The sequence below is a fragment of the Equus caballus genome, chromosome 8, assembly GCF_041296265.1.
Source record: "Equus caballus isolate H_3958 breed thoroughbred chromosome 8, TB-T2T, whole genome shotgun sequence".
Taxonomy (NCBI): domain Eukaryota; kingdom Metazoa; phylum Chordata; class Mammalia; order Perissodactyla; family Equidae; genus Equus; species Equus caballus.
In genome coordinates this window covers 6,894,843-6,912,089 of record NC_091691.1, presented here as the reverse complement: position 1 = coordinate 6,912,089, position 17,247 = coordinate 6,894,843, and the positions used below count along the sequence as shown (strand labels likewise).

The 17,247-nt window shown below is 51.2% G+C and overlaps 1 protein-coding gene across 4 annotated transcripts in view; it reads left to right on the top strand.

Moving 5' to 3' along the window:
- The window catches only part of LIMK2 (LIM domain kinase 2), a 54,945-nt gene that overhangs the window by 28,955 nt on the left and 8,743 nt on the right, over window positions 1–17,247 (top strand). For 2 of the 4 annotated variants that reach the window (XM_023646837.2, XM_003365452.5), the window contains 9 exons: window positions 9,530–9,665; window positions 10,333–10,442; window positions 11,040–11,228; window positions 12,453–12,558; window positions 12,920–13,116; window positions 14,817–15,003; window positions 15,853–15,939; window positions 16,636–16,767; window positions 17,011–17,067. In XM_023646837.2, the coding sequence (XP_023502605.1) occupies window positions 9,648–9,665; window positions 10,333–10,442; window positions 11,040–11,228; window positions 12,453–12,558; window positions 12,920–13,116; window positions 14,817–15,003; window positions 15,853–15,939; window positions 16,636–16,767; window positions 17,011–17,067 (1,083 nt within the window). In that variant the 5' untranslated portion in view covers window positions 9,530–9,647. Of the gene's footprint in view, window positions 1–411; window positions 934–9,529; window positions 9,666–10,332; window positions 10,443–11,039; window positions 11,229–12,452; window positions 12,559–12,919; window positions 13,117–14,816; window positions 15,004–15,852; window positions 15,940–16,635; window positions 16,768–17,010; window positions 17,068–17,247 lie in introns of those variants that run through there. The other 2 variants (XM_001497153.6, XM_014742007.3) reach the window with 2 other exon arrangements.

Here is a 17,247-nt window from a genome sequence, read left to right as displayed (position 1 = left end):
AGCAGCCCCCATTGGCCAGCTCTTGGGGCTGTCCCTGGGCCAGGCCAGGGGAGGGACGAATGGGGACTCTAGCACCAGGACCAAGTAGAGAGCCCAGAAGGCGACTCTCTGGACCTGCCTCTCCTTCCAGAGAGACACCAAACCACCCCCCCCCCACACACACACACACACCACCGCTTTCTGGGGGCATGGCTTGGCCCAGAGCTGGTATCCTGTGCTTTCCTTCACCTCCAAGATGAGTTACTGTCCTTTACGCAGCTCCTCAGGCTGGGGACACTTGGGGGCAGATAAGCTCAGCCTCTCTCCTGCCCAGCCCTTCCCTGAGCTCAGGGATGGACGCTCAGCCAGTCCTGGTTATTGTCTGCGGCGCCTGCCTGGAGCCTCCCTCCAGCCCAGCTCCACCCCTTGCCTGCAAGGTCTGTTTCCTAATAGCTGCTCCAACCACACACCTCGGTTCCGCGAGGAGCCCCTCCTCTTCCTCCCTCCCTCCCTCATCAGGGGTGGGACTGGAGAAGAAGGCTAACTTGACAGCAGCGCTTCTTTCTTAGCTAGTCACCGGTCCCTGCCCAAGAATGCCTGTGTGTGTGTAGCCTCCGCAGAGAGGTGGTTCTCCCGGAGTCCCGAGGGGCCGCCGGAGCTTCCGAGAACTGGGGAGGAGCCATTCCAGCCATGATCCCCTGCGGGAATCTGCCAGGGGGCAAGTGGCCCGGAATCCTCATGCCCCTCCGGCTGCTCCAGAGGGAGAGGTGAGCGCTGGGCAGCCGGCCCGCAGCCAGAGGTGCCGAGAGCCTTGGGCCTGTCATGGTGGCCGTCTGCAGCCAGCCTGAGGCACTCCCAGACGGGTTTGCAGCTGAGCTTGTTTATCTGGTGTGGGAAGAAGATGGGGAGTTACTTGTCCGTCCCGGCTTACTTCACCTCCAGAGACCCCTTTCGGTGAGTTGGGCTCTGAGTCCCCCCTCCCCATCTCCTCTTCTGGCCCCTGGTCCTGAGGGGAGGGCAGAGGCCTCCCTGAATCGGCTTCTCAGATTTCATTTGTCCTTTGGCCATCAGTTCTGTCAAGCAGAAGCCAGGAGAATCTGTTCCCAAGCAGAACTGGCCTGGCGAGGGTTCCCTACCATGTTCTGGTAATGGTGAGGTGAGGGATATGCCCAGAAGGAAGCTCCTGGGGAACTCTGGCTCTCCTTCCTTCCCAGGCACACCTGGAAGAGCCTCCAAAAGATGCCGCTGACGCTGCCTACTCTTGGTCTTACTGCTTCCGGGGGGAAGAGCACAAATAGGGTGCTGTTCTTCTAGCTCTCACATGTCTTACCTGCAGGCTGTGCCGCCTGCCCAGGAATTTGCCCCAACAAGCAGGATGGGCAGGTTTTGCCAAACAGCGTGGAAGCTGGCAAGGTCTGGGTGTGGGCAACCTGGTAGTACACAGTAGGTGCTCTGTAAACGTTTGTTCTCTTAATGGCAAGCACGTAAGGGCTTCTGAGCTCCCAGGTGAGTACAGTTGCTAGGGAAAGGCCTGGGCAAGTGCTGCTGAGACCGGGGCAATTCCTTTGGAGTGTTCCAGCCCCCAAGCAGCCAGGGGGGCCTCTTTTCTGTGGGCCTTCTCAGAGAGATGTGGAAACTTTCTACCTCTGACCTGCCTTTCTTTGCTCTCTGCCCCGCCCCATCTCCAACAGAAACTCCCCAGGGGGTTTCTAGCCCTCAGGGTCCCTTCTGAATGGAGCCATTCCTGGCTGGGGTGGGGCTTGTTTTCATTCTTTGGGAGCAGCCTGTTCCAAGGGCTGCCTCCCCCTCACCGGTGGTCCCAGTCAACTTCTCCCTTCTGGCTTTCCCAACCCAACCCCATGCCCAAACCTCGCTGCTGGGATACTAGTCAAGTGGCTGTGCCCTGGGCAGAAAAGCAGAACACTATGTGGTTTCACGGAATTACTGGACCCTGGTAGAGTGGTGGGAAGCCTCTGGATTTGGAGGAGGGCGAAGGGAACTGGTCCTCAGTGCTGACACTACCAGGCATCCTGCTAGGCACTTTATCCTTTGATCTGTCAACAGCCTGAAGATATTACGTATACCCACTTTACAGATGAGGCAACAGTTCTCATGTGGGGTCACTGTGGCCAGGCTTTTCCGTCTTCCCAGTTTCTCATCCTTCAGGAAGCTGAACCTCCCTCTGCCCGCACCTCCCCCAGGGGTGTTCTCAGGTTTGCTTTCCTCTCCTAGCAGAGAGAGAGCAGAAAAAGGGCCCCCATAGTTTGCCTGGCATGTCGAAGGGATGGCAGAGATTCTTTTCTGAAGAGCCTTCGGAAATTGATCTTGAGTTTAGGAGGCAGGTTTTACCACGTGGAGTCAAGATGCCAAGTGTTTGAAGTAGCCACCAGTTTAGGCCAGAGCCTCATTAATCCCTCTTACTCTTAATCCTGGAAAGGCATCTTGGGGGAGGGGTTATTCCCTTAGGAGTCAGGCATGCTGTGCCCCTTTTAATCTTTGGGGGCAGGATACAATTTCTCAAGAAGCAGAGCTGATAATGAACTCTCAGCCTGGACTTTTGAGGGCTTGGCCACCATTGCTGCCCAGAGCTGCCTGTCCTTTGTCTTGTTCTGCCCCAGCCCCTCGGGGGACCCTGACAACCCCTCCCCATCACCAGCTCTGTTTGCCCAGCTGAAGTCAGAGGGGTACTGACTGACTGAGTCACTATAGACCCTCCCCCAAATGGGAGGCCACATTCCTGAAACCACTTCTGAAGAGATAGCCAGCACACTGGGCTCTGTGCCCCACAGGAGGGACCACCCAGACCCTCTGCTCTCCCAGGTATCAGTCTAATCAGTCATCACTGTCACTGCCTGGTCAGAAAGCTGCTTATACGATTAGCCCCCTCCTTTATTACAGGGCATCTTCCAGGGCTGCTCTCTGACCAGGTGCCTGTCCCCTTCCTGGGCCTTAGTTTCTTCTACAGAGCAGAGGGGCTGGACTTCCTGGGCTCCTGAATAAGACCTTTGCCAAATTCTGTAGAACAAATTAAGTCCTTGACCTCACGCCTCTGGGGGAGTACAGAGTCCGCAGGACTTCTGGGGCTGTGGTTGCAAGAAAGTGACGCAACCAGATTCCACGGGGACATGATCAGGCGTGACAGCACGCAAGGGAGGGAAGAGGGAGCGGGAATGAAGAATGTAATTTTTGTGCCCTGTACACCCCTGCCTGACAGGCCATGCTCAGCAGAGTGCACTGTCTTCCTCTGCCAGTGCCACTAGTGTGAGGGGTGAGATGCAATTACAGGAGTGCTCCCAAGTAAGAAAACACTTCAAATTGGAATTTATAAAAGAGGTAAATTAAATTTTTATTTTTATAGAATTTCCCTTAACGTCCAACATTGATTTAATGGGTTTGGTTTACACATTGTCTCTTGAAGAAAACAAGTGCATCTTTGTATTCTAAAGCAACCCATGTTTAAAGGGAAAAATTATTCTTAACCCTGCCTGGCTCAGCAGTAACATTTGGCAGCTGCCTCAAGTCCTCTGGGACTCTTTTTCTCCTCATCTGAAAAATGAAGGACTTGGATCAGGTGAATGGTTCCCAACTCCTCAACTCCTGTCGCTCCTCAGAGACACACAGCTCTTTTCCATTTTTTCCAAATAACAGAGCTTCTACCCTTAACTGCAGTATGACTGCACAAATTACTTGAAACTACAGGCTTCCTGGCTTTTGGTTGGAACTGAATCAACGCACTCTGGTAACACTTATTTCTTGCTGATCAGAGGCTTGTTATATGTTTGGTTAATTTTTTTAAACAGGATAACAACATATTCCATAATAATTACAGCTTAATTGATAGCCTGTTTCAATCTACAGGGTCTGCAGGAAGGAGGAGTAGTAAAGGGATCTGTGGTGATAGCAAACTGGACTCTGATGGACCAGAGTCTGTAGGCCCCTGTTATATTTGCCTTCTGGGCCCTAGAGGAGAGTTGGCATCCCCAGTCATGGCACTCTCAGGCTGAGGCAGAGAAGCTTGCCCATCCTGCCGTTCAGCCCAGTCAAAGCTCACAGGCAAGGGGCTGGAAGAATCTTCGCCCCAGCTGTCTGTCTGCTCATGTGGAAGGCTAACGATGAGGGGCCGGCCCCCTGGCCAAGTGGTTAAGTTCACGCACTCTGCTTCTGCGGCCCAGAGTTTCGCCGGTTAGGATCCAGGGCACAGACATGGCACCGCTCATCAGGCCATGCTGAGGTGGGTCCCACGTGCCACAACTAGAAGGACCCATATCTAAAATATACAACTATGTATTGGGGGGATTTGGGGAGAAAAAGCAGAAAGAAAAAAAGATTCGCAACAGTTCTTAGCTCAGGTGCCAATCTTGTAAAAAAAAAAAAAAAGGCTAACGATGAGCATCCAACTAGGCCTTTACTAGGATGTGGGAGGGCTTGTTTAACATGTGTAAATCTACTATTAATAGTGACTCTTTGGTTCCCGTAACATTAAGGTTGAAAATTTACCTATAAACATTTGGTTTGAAGAATTTGCGTGTGAGTGAGGGCTGCACCTCTATCTTGTCTCACTTGGCTCCTCTCCAACAGCAAGCGCCTTGCCTGTTTGGTCTTACACATCCTAGATGCACAGTAACTATTTCCTAATTGATAGAGATTGATTGTAATCAGTTGATTTCTAATTGATTAGATAAATAATTCATTTTAGGACCTTCTCTCCTCACAGAAATTTGGTTCTGCACTGATAAGCAGATCCATATTGCTTGGTCATAGGAGGGAAAGGGGTCTGTCTCCTTTCACCCTTGGTGTCCTCAAACTGAAGAGGAAAGGGAGAGAAATGAATACTTACTGGGCACCTGCTGTGAGCCAAGCATCATGCTAGGCCTTTGTACATATGTAATTCTCAAAAACCCCATGAGATTTTATCATCACCAGTATACAAATGAGGAAACTGAGGCTCACAGCCATGAAGTAGCTGGCTTTAGGTGATGCAGATATTAAATGGCAAAGAAGGAGTATGGATCTGGGTCTTAAAAGAGTTATTTGTGAGAATCTCAACTGATTATCTTTTTTTAAACCTCTGTTCCCTGCTGACTCAAAAAGTCTGTTTGGCTCTGAGCTGCCCACTGAACTAAATGCCAGGGTTCCGTTCACTTTGTAGCTACCCAAGCCCTCTGGAGTGCTTTGGAAGATGAGTGTTGGAGGTTGCCTTCAATGTATGTGGGCCTCTCAGTGATCTCTGGCTGCTCAGAAGAGTGTGGTGACTGATGCTGCAGCCCTGGGTTTGAGGCTCCACCACCTCCAAGCTGGGTGCCCTTGAGCCTGCAGCCAGGGCAGATTCTCACTTTCATTGGAAACTTCCAAAAATTGAAAGCTGGAAAAAAGCCTTGGCTTGGAAAGAACATATTGTGGCCATGGCCTCTGAGAATCTGAGGTGGGATTTTTTTTTTTTTTTTTTTTTGAGTAGCACTTTACATTTCCAGAGGTGGTTTCGGATTCTTTTCTTAAAAGGGCAGAGACTGCTGGGGAGTAGAACGCTGTGGATTAAATGAAGGAGAAGATAACTTGATTATGCCAATCATTATGCCAAGGAGAAGCCTCACGGAGTGTTAACTCTCCTGGGGACTTGAGCTCTTGGGGCTCCAGCCTCCTTATTCTCACAAATGCGAATCCCGAGGCCCAGCTTAGTAGATGTGTTGCATCACTCGGGCGATGGACAGTGGAAATGGCTTCATAGCCAAGTACTCATAGGTTGGGATTCCAGCTCCATCATGTATGTATTTAGCGACTTTGCAGAAGGGATTTGACTCTGCTTTTCAGTCTTCTAGTCTATAAAATAGAGATCATCCTGTCACGTTGCAGGGTGTGGTCAGGATTAGAGATCGCAGATGCGAGGCACCTCGTGCCCAGAAGATGGTTGGCATTCAAGTAACAGGTAACAGTAGCTGTTATTAATATCTAAACTAGGACTCTGCCGTGCAACTTCTCCAGTGGCGTAAGAACCATTTGTGTTCTATGACAAAACAGCTTGGGGACCCCCGCCAGTTTTCCTATCAGTTGTTCACCTTCCTGCTCTTCAGAGACACCTGTGGCAGCCGACTTTGGCAGTGTAGCTGGCCATGCCCTTCAGAGGCATTCCTTCCACAGATATGTGCATTGGTAATGTCGCTCTCAAGCCAGGTGTCTTCCCAGGAGGCTGGCGTGGCTCTCCTGCAGGCCTGCACTCGCTTTTCTCCCTGCCCCCTCTCCTGGGCCTAGCTAGGCTACTCACAGCAAACAAAAGCAGGATATTGGCAATGGAAAGGAGGACGTGTTCTGGTGCTCTTGTGCCCTGCGGCACACATACCATTGTGAGGGTGTAACAGGGCCCAGGCCTGCAGTTGGGTACAAAGACGTCTGTACCAACTTTTCTCCATGGCAGACAGAAGGGCAGGACCTAGTGACCTTGAGCCATGGAACCCTTGTGCTTCCACCTGGACTGCTGGTTCTTGCCGCTCCCACCATTTTCAGTTTGGAAACATTTGCTAAGGGCTTACTCCACCTTGCCCTTTGCTAGGTGCTGAGTCTCCCGAGAGTAAATGGGACACTGTTCCTGTCTTCAGGGAGCTCACAGTCTAGTGAAGGAGAAACACAGGTACCCAGGAGCTTTAAGTGAGAAGGTGAGAGGCGAGAAGGAAGCCCCTGCTCCTAGTGCTGGCCCTCTGCTAGGCACCTTCCAGACATTCAGAACTGCACTTAGTCCTCACTGCTACCCCGAAGGCAGGTGGTGATGTTGCCGTTTCACAGAGGAGACGTGAAGTAGCTGGCTCAAGATCACTTAGGTGGTAGTGGTGGTGCTAAGCTATGAACCTTGGATCATCCAGGGAAAAACAAAGATATGCACAGAATTGAGGGGTTCTGGTGTATAGTATAATCCCCTCATTTTACAGGTGGGGAAACTGAACCTAGAGAGGGAAAGGGCACGTAGCTCCCACGAACTTGAACCCCGGGTCTCTCTCTTCCCAATTCAGAGCTCATCCAGCATGTCTTTTACGTTGAGAGGAGTTGGGGCTGCTTGCCCAAAATGGGATCTTCCCCTCCACCCCCTGTAATTCATGGTTCTCACTGTGCCGCCTCAGGCACTTCACAGTCTTCGTGCTCTACCCAGCTCTCAAGAGCCTAAAGTTCAGCATGCACAGGACAAGTAGGAAATGCTGTAGGATGGGAATGGCTCATGGCAGAAGCCATCAGTCTGTTAAGCATCCATGGGGAATTGGGCACTCCAGAGAGAGGGGTTCACCTGCTTCTCCAGACCTCCCTAGCTCAGCTGCTTTCCACAGCTGCTTCACTTCATTCCCGTCTCCCTCCCCTGCCTCCCGCAGTGCCCAGAAGTAGTAGCACCCATTGTGGCCTCAGCTTGCATTGTTAAGTTTTGTTTAGACTTTCTCTTCCCCAACTCATTATAAGCTCTTGGAAAGTGGAGTAGGGAATCTTATGTATCTATCTTTTATATCAGCCGTGTCTAGCAAGTTATAATAATACGCTTAATACAAGCAAACTATAATAATTACCTTGCCCTTCACAGGTTGCAAAAGGCTTTCCTCATACATTAACTTATTTAGTCTTCACAGTGGCTCTTTGTAGTAGGATGCTATTAGTCACATTTGTCAGTGAGGAAAAGCTATTGAGAGAAGTTGTCCAAAGCTATCAAGCTAGTGACAGTGGCCAATAATGTGAGTAATGGCCAATACCATTATCATCATCATCTTTAATAGCACTTAACATTTATTGAGTTCCTACTGTACTAGGCCTTTTATATAAACTATCCATACTTTAATACATGTTATTTCATTTTCACAGTAGTCCCTTTTTACAGATGAGGAAACTGGGTCAGAGAAGTGAAATAACTTGCCCAAGATGACATAACTAGTAAGTGGCAGAGTCAGGATTCAAACCAAGAGGCAGCTCCACCCGGCCTCTCAGAAGCAAGGCTATGGCTCATGTGGGTGGTGAGAGGCCTTGACAAGAAGAATAGTCTGTTGACTAGAAAGAGGTGGCATGGGCTCAGCAGGCCAGGGAGCTCTTAGCTCTGGGTGCTGGAAGGCTCAGAAATAAGGAGGAGCTTGTCTGTGCAGACATGGCCTGAGAACACACCTGACCTGACTGAGAGGTGGAGCGTCACAACCAGGTGACTGGAGGAGAAAGGAGCCGTGGGTCTAACGTGTACATCTCACACAATGCTAATGGAGTTTTGGGTTTTTTCCCCCCAGCATTTTATTTCGGAATTTTTCAGGGGCTGGCCCTGTGGCCGAGTGGTTAAGTTCGCGTGCTGTGCTTCGGAGGCCCAGGGTTTCAGCAGTTTGAATCGTGGGCGCGGACATGGCACTGCTCATCAGGCCATGCTGAGGCTGCATGCCACATGCCACAACTAGAAGGATCCACAACTAAAAGTATACAACTGTGTACCAGGGGGCTTTGGGAGAAAAAGGAAAAATAAAATCTTTACAAAAAAAAAAAAGAAGAGAAATTTTCCAAATAAACAGAAAAGTCAAAAGCATAGTTCGACGAACACTCATGGATCCTGTACCTAGATTCATCATTTGTTAACTTTAAGCCACTTTCTCTTTATCTGTCTATATGTGTACACACACACATATACACAATGTATTTATTTATGTATTTTTGCTGAACTGTTTAAAAACAAGTGGTAGGTATTTTGATTTTCACCCTTAATTACTGTAATATGTTTCTTCTAAGAATTCTTCTATATAACCAAAGTATTGTTATCACATCTAAGAAAATTGACAGTAATTTCACAATATAATCTAATGTATAGTCCAAATTCAAATTTCCATAATTGTTCTAAAAATGTCACTCATGGCTGTTTGCTTTTTCAATCCACAATCAAATCTAAGATTTACGTGTTGCATTTGGTTGCTATGTCTTTAGGCTTTTTTAATCCCTATGCAACGCCCCCCGCCCCCCCCCCCCCAAGAAATTAACTTTTTGGAAAAGTCAAGACCAGCTGTCTATAGAATGAGCCACATTCTGGATTTGCCTGGTTGTTTCTTGAGGCTTAACATGGTTTTCGCAAGAATGCTACATCGGTAGTACTCTTGGCTAACAGGGCAGGTTTGGAAGAGTGGAGGTTATTGAGCGTCTTTGGTTCATCAAGCTATCTGTCTAGACCAGAGGTGCTTAACTGGGGCCGTGAATAGGCTTCAGTCATTGACACACACACAGCCTGTACCTAAATTACGTGCACATTTTCCTTGTATGTGCATTTTTCTGGGAGAGGCTTCTTGGCTTTTATCAGATTCTCAGAGGGTTTCAAGACCCAAAGAGGTTAAGAAACACTGGTCTGCCAGCTCAGGCAGGCAATACAGAGCTGGTTTCTGGGGTCTTGTTCACTCTGAACCAGCTTCCTTTGGGGAGATAGCAGTAAACTGTAACTTTCCCCCATTCTGGCCTTGGATCAAAGAGAGGTCTGTCCATTTTGTTGTTAGACCTGAAAGGCAGGCACAGCCTGTGTGGCCTTGTTCCAAGGATCCAGAAGAGTTTCTGTTCTTGTCTTGCCTTTCAGGTGTTCAGAATGCCAGGATTCCCTCACCAACTGGTACTACGAGAAGGATGGGAAGCTTTATTGCCACAAGGACTACTGGGGGAAGTTTGGGGAGTTCTGCCATGGGTGCTCTCTGCTGATGACAGGGCCCGTAATGGTGAGTGAGTCCCTCCACCTCTGTCCCTCTTGGTCATCAGAGTCCATTGAAGGCGCCTCTGGTTCTCCATGGACATTCATCTTCTGAGGCCATTCATCAAGGCCTCTCTGTTTATTTATTCAGTAATTTAACCGATGTTTGTTGAGCTCCTGAGCCAGGCAAGATCCTTCCCTCAAAGACTTAACAGTCCGGCGTTGGGAGTGGGTGGGTGGCCAGGCAGGGACGAGACGCAATACCATGGGATGCGGGCCTTAAAGGAGAGCAGTACAGGTTGAGAGGTGGATACACCTAAGTTGTGTTTAGGGAATCAGAAAAAGAGACCCCGGAATGGACTGGCAGAGAGAGGTACCGCCTCCCCTACCTGCTCTAAACAAAGGGCTTTGAACCTAGTCACAGACTTGCCAACCCTGTGTTGGCCTTCTAGTGGGGATGGTTACTTCTGAGGACTTGTTCTCATGGCTGAGACCAAAACAGTTTTTTGCAATCTCAAAAATGACAAGGAGCCACCAATCTGACACTTACTCTGGAAGCTCAAGTGCAGAGGTAGACTATGACAGGGATCTGTAGATCCTTGATCAGAGATCACTGACCCACCCCTACCCTCACTCCAGCAACAGTGACAACTCACTTCCTCCGTCTGTCCACCCCTCTCCTCACCTGCTCACAGGTGGCCGGGGAGTTCAAGTACCACCCAGAGTGCTTTGCCTGCATGAGCTGCAAGGTGATCATCGAGGATGGGGACGCATATGCCCTGGTGCAGCACGCCACCCTCTACTGGTAAGATGGTGGCCCTGTATCTCTCCCCTACAAGAGTGGCCCATAGAGAGGGACATGTGGCAGTGTGAGTTGTGTGGGAAGACTACTGGGGTATCAGAGAACTGGATTCCTATCAGCAATGCTCTTAACCAGCTCTGTAACCTGTAAGCAAAACGGTTAACATTTCCCTGCCCTCTGTTCTTACCTGCTGTGAGGAAAACGATGTTCTGCCCTGCAGTCCTCCCAGAGGAAGAGGATGGCTGGGAAGGTGCTCTTGAAAAAGGATCCCAGAATATTAAAGGCAAAGGCCCCTGAGAGCTCACTTAGTCCAACTGCCTCGACTGACCAATGAAGTCAGGCTGAGACCCAGAGAGGAAGGGGGCTGGGTTCTCACTGTGAGTCAGGCAGAGTGGAGAGAACACAGGCCATTTCATCCGCAATCCCAGCCTGCCCCAGAGAACCCAGGCTCCTCATTCTGAGCAGCCAGCTAGAATCATGGCAAGGGCAGTCATAATGGGACTGTGGATGCTATTGCTGGAAGCCACATGGTGCAGTGGCTGCTGGGGGCTTCCAGGTGGGGCTCCAGGATCTTAGCCCCCTTTATGCTCCTCTCCCCAGTGGGAAGTGCCACAATGAGGTGGTGCTGGCACCCATGTTTGAGAGGCTCTCCACGGAGTCTGTTCAGGACCAGTTGCCCTACTCCGTGACACACATCTCCATGCCAGCCACCACTGAGGGCAGGCGGGGCTTCTCCGTGTCCGTGGAGAGTGGCTGCTCCAACTACGCCACCACTGTGCAAGTAAAAGAGTGAGTATTTTGGGAACCCTGGAGCAGAGGTTCGTGAGTGAGCAGAGTCCATAGATGGGCCTCAAGTGGCTCAGAACTCCAGAGTCTTATGCAGAGCTCCCTTCATCCTCATCCCATATCTTTCTCCTTGAGGTCACTATACTGTAATCACACCCGGGCCTTGGCACTTAATGTTCTCTGTGCCTAGGCCGCTTCCCACCAGACACTTGATGCCAGAATTGTTCACCTTTCACATGTCAGGTTTCAGATCATGTTTGCTCTTTGAAATTATCTGCTTAATCATGTGTATTAGTTTATCATTTGTCCTCCCCACAAGTTCCTTCTGGAACTTAGTCTTGTTCAGTACTGCATGCCCGGGACCTGGAACAGTGCCTGGGATGTAGTAGGTGTTCATTGATGATTGTTTTGTTAGTTGAGTGAATGAATGGAGGAAGGAGGAGAAAGCCTCCATTCTAGGTCCAGGCCGGAGACCAGAAGGGGAAGGAATCTGTGTCCGTCTAATACCAGTAATGAGCCACCTATGGCTGCTAACCCTGTAAATCGTGATTGTGCACTGAGTTTGTGCTGGGCACTGGGTGCTTGCAGTATAGGTGAGAAGTGCTAGGATTGGGGTAGTCAGGAGAAGCTGAGGTCTGCTCTAAAGCCTCATTAGATGAAAGAGGGAGGGAATTGTGTTCAGGGCAGAGGTGGGAGTCTCTGGTTGTGCCTGGTGTAGATTAGGTGGTTGGGAGTAGCCGGAGAGGGGGCTGTTAAATCATGGAGGGCCTGGATTATGAAGACTCAGCAGGTCTATCGAGGGATCTAAGCAACAGGGTGACGTGACCAGGTTAGCATTTTTGAAGGATGGCTGGTATGGAAGTTGGACGGGAGAGGAGCAAGCGAGCAAGCCTGTAGAGACCAGTTAAACTGTTGTAAGATCCAGATGAGAGATTTTGGTGTCTGGTGATAGAAGGAAGGATTCTCCAAGATGGTGAGGGTTGGGGGCAGTGAGGGAACTCTCGATGGGGAGGATGACATCTAAGTTTCTGGCGTAGGCCACTGGGCGAGTGGAGTGCCCTTCACTGAGACGAGGCATCTGTGAAGGGTGTTGCCTTTCCCTGTGAGCGGCCTGGGCCTTGGAGGTCAGCGGGGGCCTGGGGCCTGGTGAGCCTTCCCTGCATGTGTGAAATGGTCAGGCCCATTTTTAGGATGCCTTTGCCTTGCTTCAATTCTTGTCTGGTCCAGGGTCAACCGGATGCACATCAGTCCCAACAACCGCAACGCCATCCACCCTGGGGACCGCATCCTGGAGATCAATGGGACCCCCGTCCGCACACTCCGAGTGGAGGAGGTAGCATGTGTGTCCAGTCAGTCTCGTAGGGGTGGGACATGAAATAGATTTCTGGGAGATCAGACTCTGGCCTTTACCTTTCCCCACCCCGACTCTATCTCTTTGTCTTGTCACTGAGTCTGTGACCACTCGTGACCTCCTGTGTCAGCCTGGCATGTTCCCAGGGCAGCAGGGATGGCCTGACAGATGGGGAAGCTGACAGGATGCCAGGCAGAGGGCACCGTGGGGCTACGGCAGCTGGAGGCCACCATTAGCCAAGTTGAGCATTGGCCACACTGCACTTGGATCATCTGGGCTGACAGTGGGTGGCCTGGGATGGGACAGCCTGTGGGAGCCAGCCTTACACTGCTCTTGGCCACAGGTAGAGGATGCAATTAGCCAGACAAGCCAGACGCTCCAGCTCTTGATTGAACACGACCCCGTCTCCCAGCGCCTGGACCACCTGCGGCTGGATGCCCGGCTCTCTCCCCACATGCAGAACACCAGACACTCCCATACCCTCAGCACCCTGGACACCAAGGAGAATTTGGAAGGGACGCTGAGGAGACGTTCTCTGAGGTGCTGCCTCCCACCCCAGTTCTGTGCTGACCCCTGCCAATCCCTTAGATGAGGCAGAGCTGGCTTTCGAAGGCCAGCAGAATTAGGAAGAGAACCAGCTGACTAGGGGCAGGCTATGAGGATTGTGCTGACCCAGCTCCCCCAACGGGGATCACAATTCATAGTCAGGGCCTGTTTGTGATCTGACCCAGCTGTCTGCCAGGTTTCCGTAGAAACCAGAGGGTCAAGCTCTGTCCACTGAACTTCTGAGCTGGACAGGAGGCGGCAATGCTGGACCCCAAAGGAGATCATGGTCTGTGAGAAAAACATGGGGCTCAGAGGCTGGAGTAGGGGCACAGATAGGATTAATAAGTATAAATAAGGATGTTATAAACAATAAAGCAAGAGATGAAAGTAGGTTGTTTTACATTTGAGGGACCAGCAAGCAAAACCTCACAGTTGTCCAGGTCCATGGGGAGGGAGCACTCGCCCTGGGTGCAGGTGCCAAGTGGAGAGACTGAAAGAACAGGAGCCTGGAGCAGCAGCTCTCAAGGCACACATGCCCATACTGCTCCCTCCCTTAGAAATCGTTCATCTCTCCAAGCCTCTGTTTCTGCATCTGTGAAGTGGAGTTGCAAGATAGAGGTGGCTGTCTCACCAATTATGTAAGGATTCAGTGTGGAAAGGGATGCAAAGTAGCACAGTGCTGGCATAGGGTCAGCACTCAGCAAATGTGAGGTGTCATTAGTATCACTAGGAATCGGGTTCTTTATCCACCCGCCTGACCAAACAGACTGAATCACTCAGGGCCCTCCCCACAGCTTGCTCCCATCACTCCTGACTGCCCTCTTGGCCTCAATCAGCACAAGTGAGCTGGTGGAGGCTGGGCGCCAGAGGGCAGAGAAGGCCTGAGAACACATGGCCTGGGAAAGGGAAGATGTGGGGGTGGCCAGAGAGCTGCTTAGATATCTGGAGGGCCGTCATGCAGGAGAGGGGACAGCTCATCTTGTGTGCTCTGGTGGGCACAGTTGGGGGGAGGCAGAGCAAAAGAGCAAAGGCTAGGAAGCCTGCAAGTGGTCCTTTCTGGGTAGGCCAAGTGAAACAGGACCATGCCCTGGAGAGAAGTTTGCGGGGTTGCACTTCGCCTGCAGTGCTCTCAACCTTGTCCCTTCTTCAGGAAGTCAGAGGAACAGTCCTCACCCATTACTATTACTGGCTGCTTTTAAAAATGTAAACACGCTGGCTTTGCTGCTATAAAAACCATACATGCTTTTTATTTTAAAATTTGTTAAGTGTAGACAGGTACAAAGATATGCAAAATCCCAAAATCCCATTTGACCGTTTTTTTGGATGATGGTAGGCTATCACTCTAACCTGGTTAGTGCCTTGAATCAAGCAGACATGGAAGGTGGTGGATTACCATCTACGGTGCTGTTATATATTGATCACCATAAGCTAGTAGAGTCTAGTCAATTGTTCCCGACGAGAAGTACTCAAGGTTCCCACTTTGAATGTGTTTTTACCATGCTTAAATAAGCTACTGATGTCTGCAGCCCCAACACGGCACATCTGTATGATGTGGGTCTCCCTCCCACTCCTCATAGCACCTGAACTACAGACATTGGAATGGACAGGGTGGCCCTGAAGTTCCTGCTTCCAGGATTTCCTGGTGGCTCTCCGAGAACTACCCTATCCTTACCTCCATCTTTCCTTGTTCTCAGGCGCAGTAACAGCATATCCAAGTCCCCTGGCCCCAGCTCCCCAAAGGAGCCCCTGCTGCTTAGCCGTGACATTAGCCGCTCAGAGTCCCTCCGCTGTTCCAGCAGCTGCTCACAGCAGATCTTCCGGCCCTGTGACCTGATCCACGGGGAGGTCCTGGGGAAGGGCTTCTTTGGGCAGGCCATCAAGGTGAGCACAGGCAGTAGCTGCTCTGCCCCCGTGTCCCCAGCTTTCTCTCGCCTTCTTTCAGGGAGTTCTCCTCACATAACGTCACCCCACATCCTGCAGAACACCAGGCCTCCTACTTGGCTGCAGGTGATGGTGTGAGGGCTGACCCCCCACCCTCCCAGGCCACCTAAGGGCAGCATTGCTGTTGCAGTGAGCTTGGTGGACCTGGAGACCTGGGCTGTGACGAGCTGTGCCCATGGCCCTCCTGCCTCCAGTCGTTGGGTGTTTTTAGGTGCCCAGAGGCCTCAGTGCTGGGCATGCTGCAGGGAGCATAAGGGAGAGTGGCTTCTGCCTCCCTGATGAACAGTCTCAGGGACTAACCTTCTCTCTTTCTCTCCTCCTCCTCCTCTGCTGAGAGCTGGGAGGGGGGGTCAGGTAAGCCATATGTCTCAGCTTTCGGGGCAGTGGGGCTCAAGAGCTCACACCCCACCCACCTAGCTCCCTGGTGCATGTCTGTGGCACTGACCCTCCTGCCCCCAGACTTCTGTTCACCCAAGGGACTCACCCCTGTGTCAGATGACCAGAGCTCCTGCTTGGCTTGGCAGCATCCCCTCCTGCCTCCTTCTGCACTTCCCTTTTTTGGATTCTCGCCTGTCCTCTGTGCATGCCCAGCTCTCCAGGGAAGAGGGTATGCTCCCCTCTGAATTTCCTGTTGCCCCGTGCTGTGTCTTCTACACATGAACTCTGTCAGTCTGATCCAGCTCAGTGTGTCCTCCAAGGGATGGGGATGGCCAATTGCATAGATTTTCACAAATGGTTCCTCAGAACTGCCTCTGGTCTCTGCACTGGTAACAGTTTCCCTCCTTATAGGTGACGCACAAAGCCACGGGCAAAGTGATGGTCATGAAGGAGTTAATTCGGTGTGACGAGGAGACACAGAAGACTTTCCTGACTGAGGTACAAAGGTGGCGTAGGGGTTAGGAGTTTGGTGTCACCATTGAAAGGTGAAAGACCTTATTAAACAGTGTTTTCAAGAGGAAGCTTAGTTTGCAATCGCTTTCTTAAAGGCTGAGCAGCAGAGAGCACTAGAGGAAGGTCCCTGCCCCTCTAAATTATAGCATAATTATTTTTTCAATGAACACCTGTTAAGACAGCACGAGCTGGGCATGAGGGATGCAGTAACAAGTGAGAGGTGGTTCACAGGAGCTCACAGATAATGGGGATGATGGACCTGGAAACAGACCAATTTAGTAGAGCAGATGCTATAATGACCCCCTAAACACCCTGCTAAGGGAACCGGGAGTGGGGCCTCCCAGAAAAGTGACACCCACTGAGCACTTAGACCACCTCTCCCAAGTTGCTCCATTACTTCAGTTGGGCGCACTTGTGGTCTAAATGCTGCCTTCCAGGCCTTTGTTTCACTCTTGGACCCTCCCACTCCAGTTCCTCCCAGTGCAATTCCTAGAAAGGCAAGATCCCAAGGGTGAGCCTGTGAGGCCATCTCCATCCATGTGGAGGTGTTCCTCCCCATCATGTAAGATGAGAGGTAGGAGATGCAGGTAACACTTACCAGACTGACACCCTAGAGGGAAGGGGTGAGGAAGACATAGTGGGAAGTAATCACTTACCCTCCGTGTCCTCCCCCACCCCCAGGTGAAGGTGATGCGCAGCCTGGACCACCCCAATGTGCTCAAGTTCATTGGCGTGCTGTACAAGGACAAGAAGCTGAACTTGCTGACAGAGTACATTGAGGGGGGCACGCTGAAGGACTTTCTGCGCAGTGTGGTGAGCACAACACCCCGATGGTCCCCAGGAGCCCTGGTGGGTTGTCAGTGGGATACCTATGTCACCACTACCATGGAACTACAAGGGCCAGAGAGGCTCCCCGCTTTGCCTACAAAGGGCCATGCTGGGCGGGGCTTGGCACGGGCAGGGAGGGTTCACTGGCAGACCATGTTGACCCGTGGGGCCTGGACCACAACGGGGATAGGCCCAACAGCCTCTGATGAGCATTTTTCCTTCCTGCAGGACCCGTTCCCCTGGCAGCAGAAGGTCAGCTTTGCCAAAGGCATCGCCTCTGGAATGGTGAGTCCTGCCAACAACCCTGCCAGCGGGGGGTCGGGAGAGGTGCAAAGATTGTGGGCAGGCGCTGGAACGCAGAAACCCCAGCCTGGACAGCTTGTTTTTGCTGGGTCATTCAGCAGGCACTTATTGAGCTGCTCTCCGTGCCAGTGAAATTGCCCCCAGCTGGCTGTTCTCAGCTCA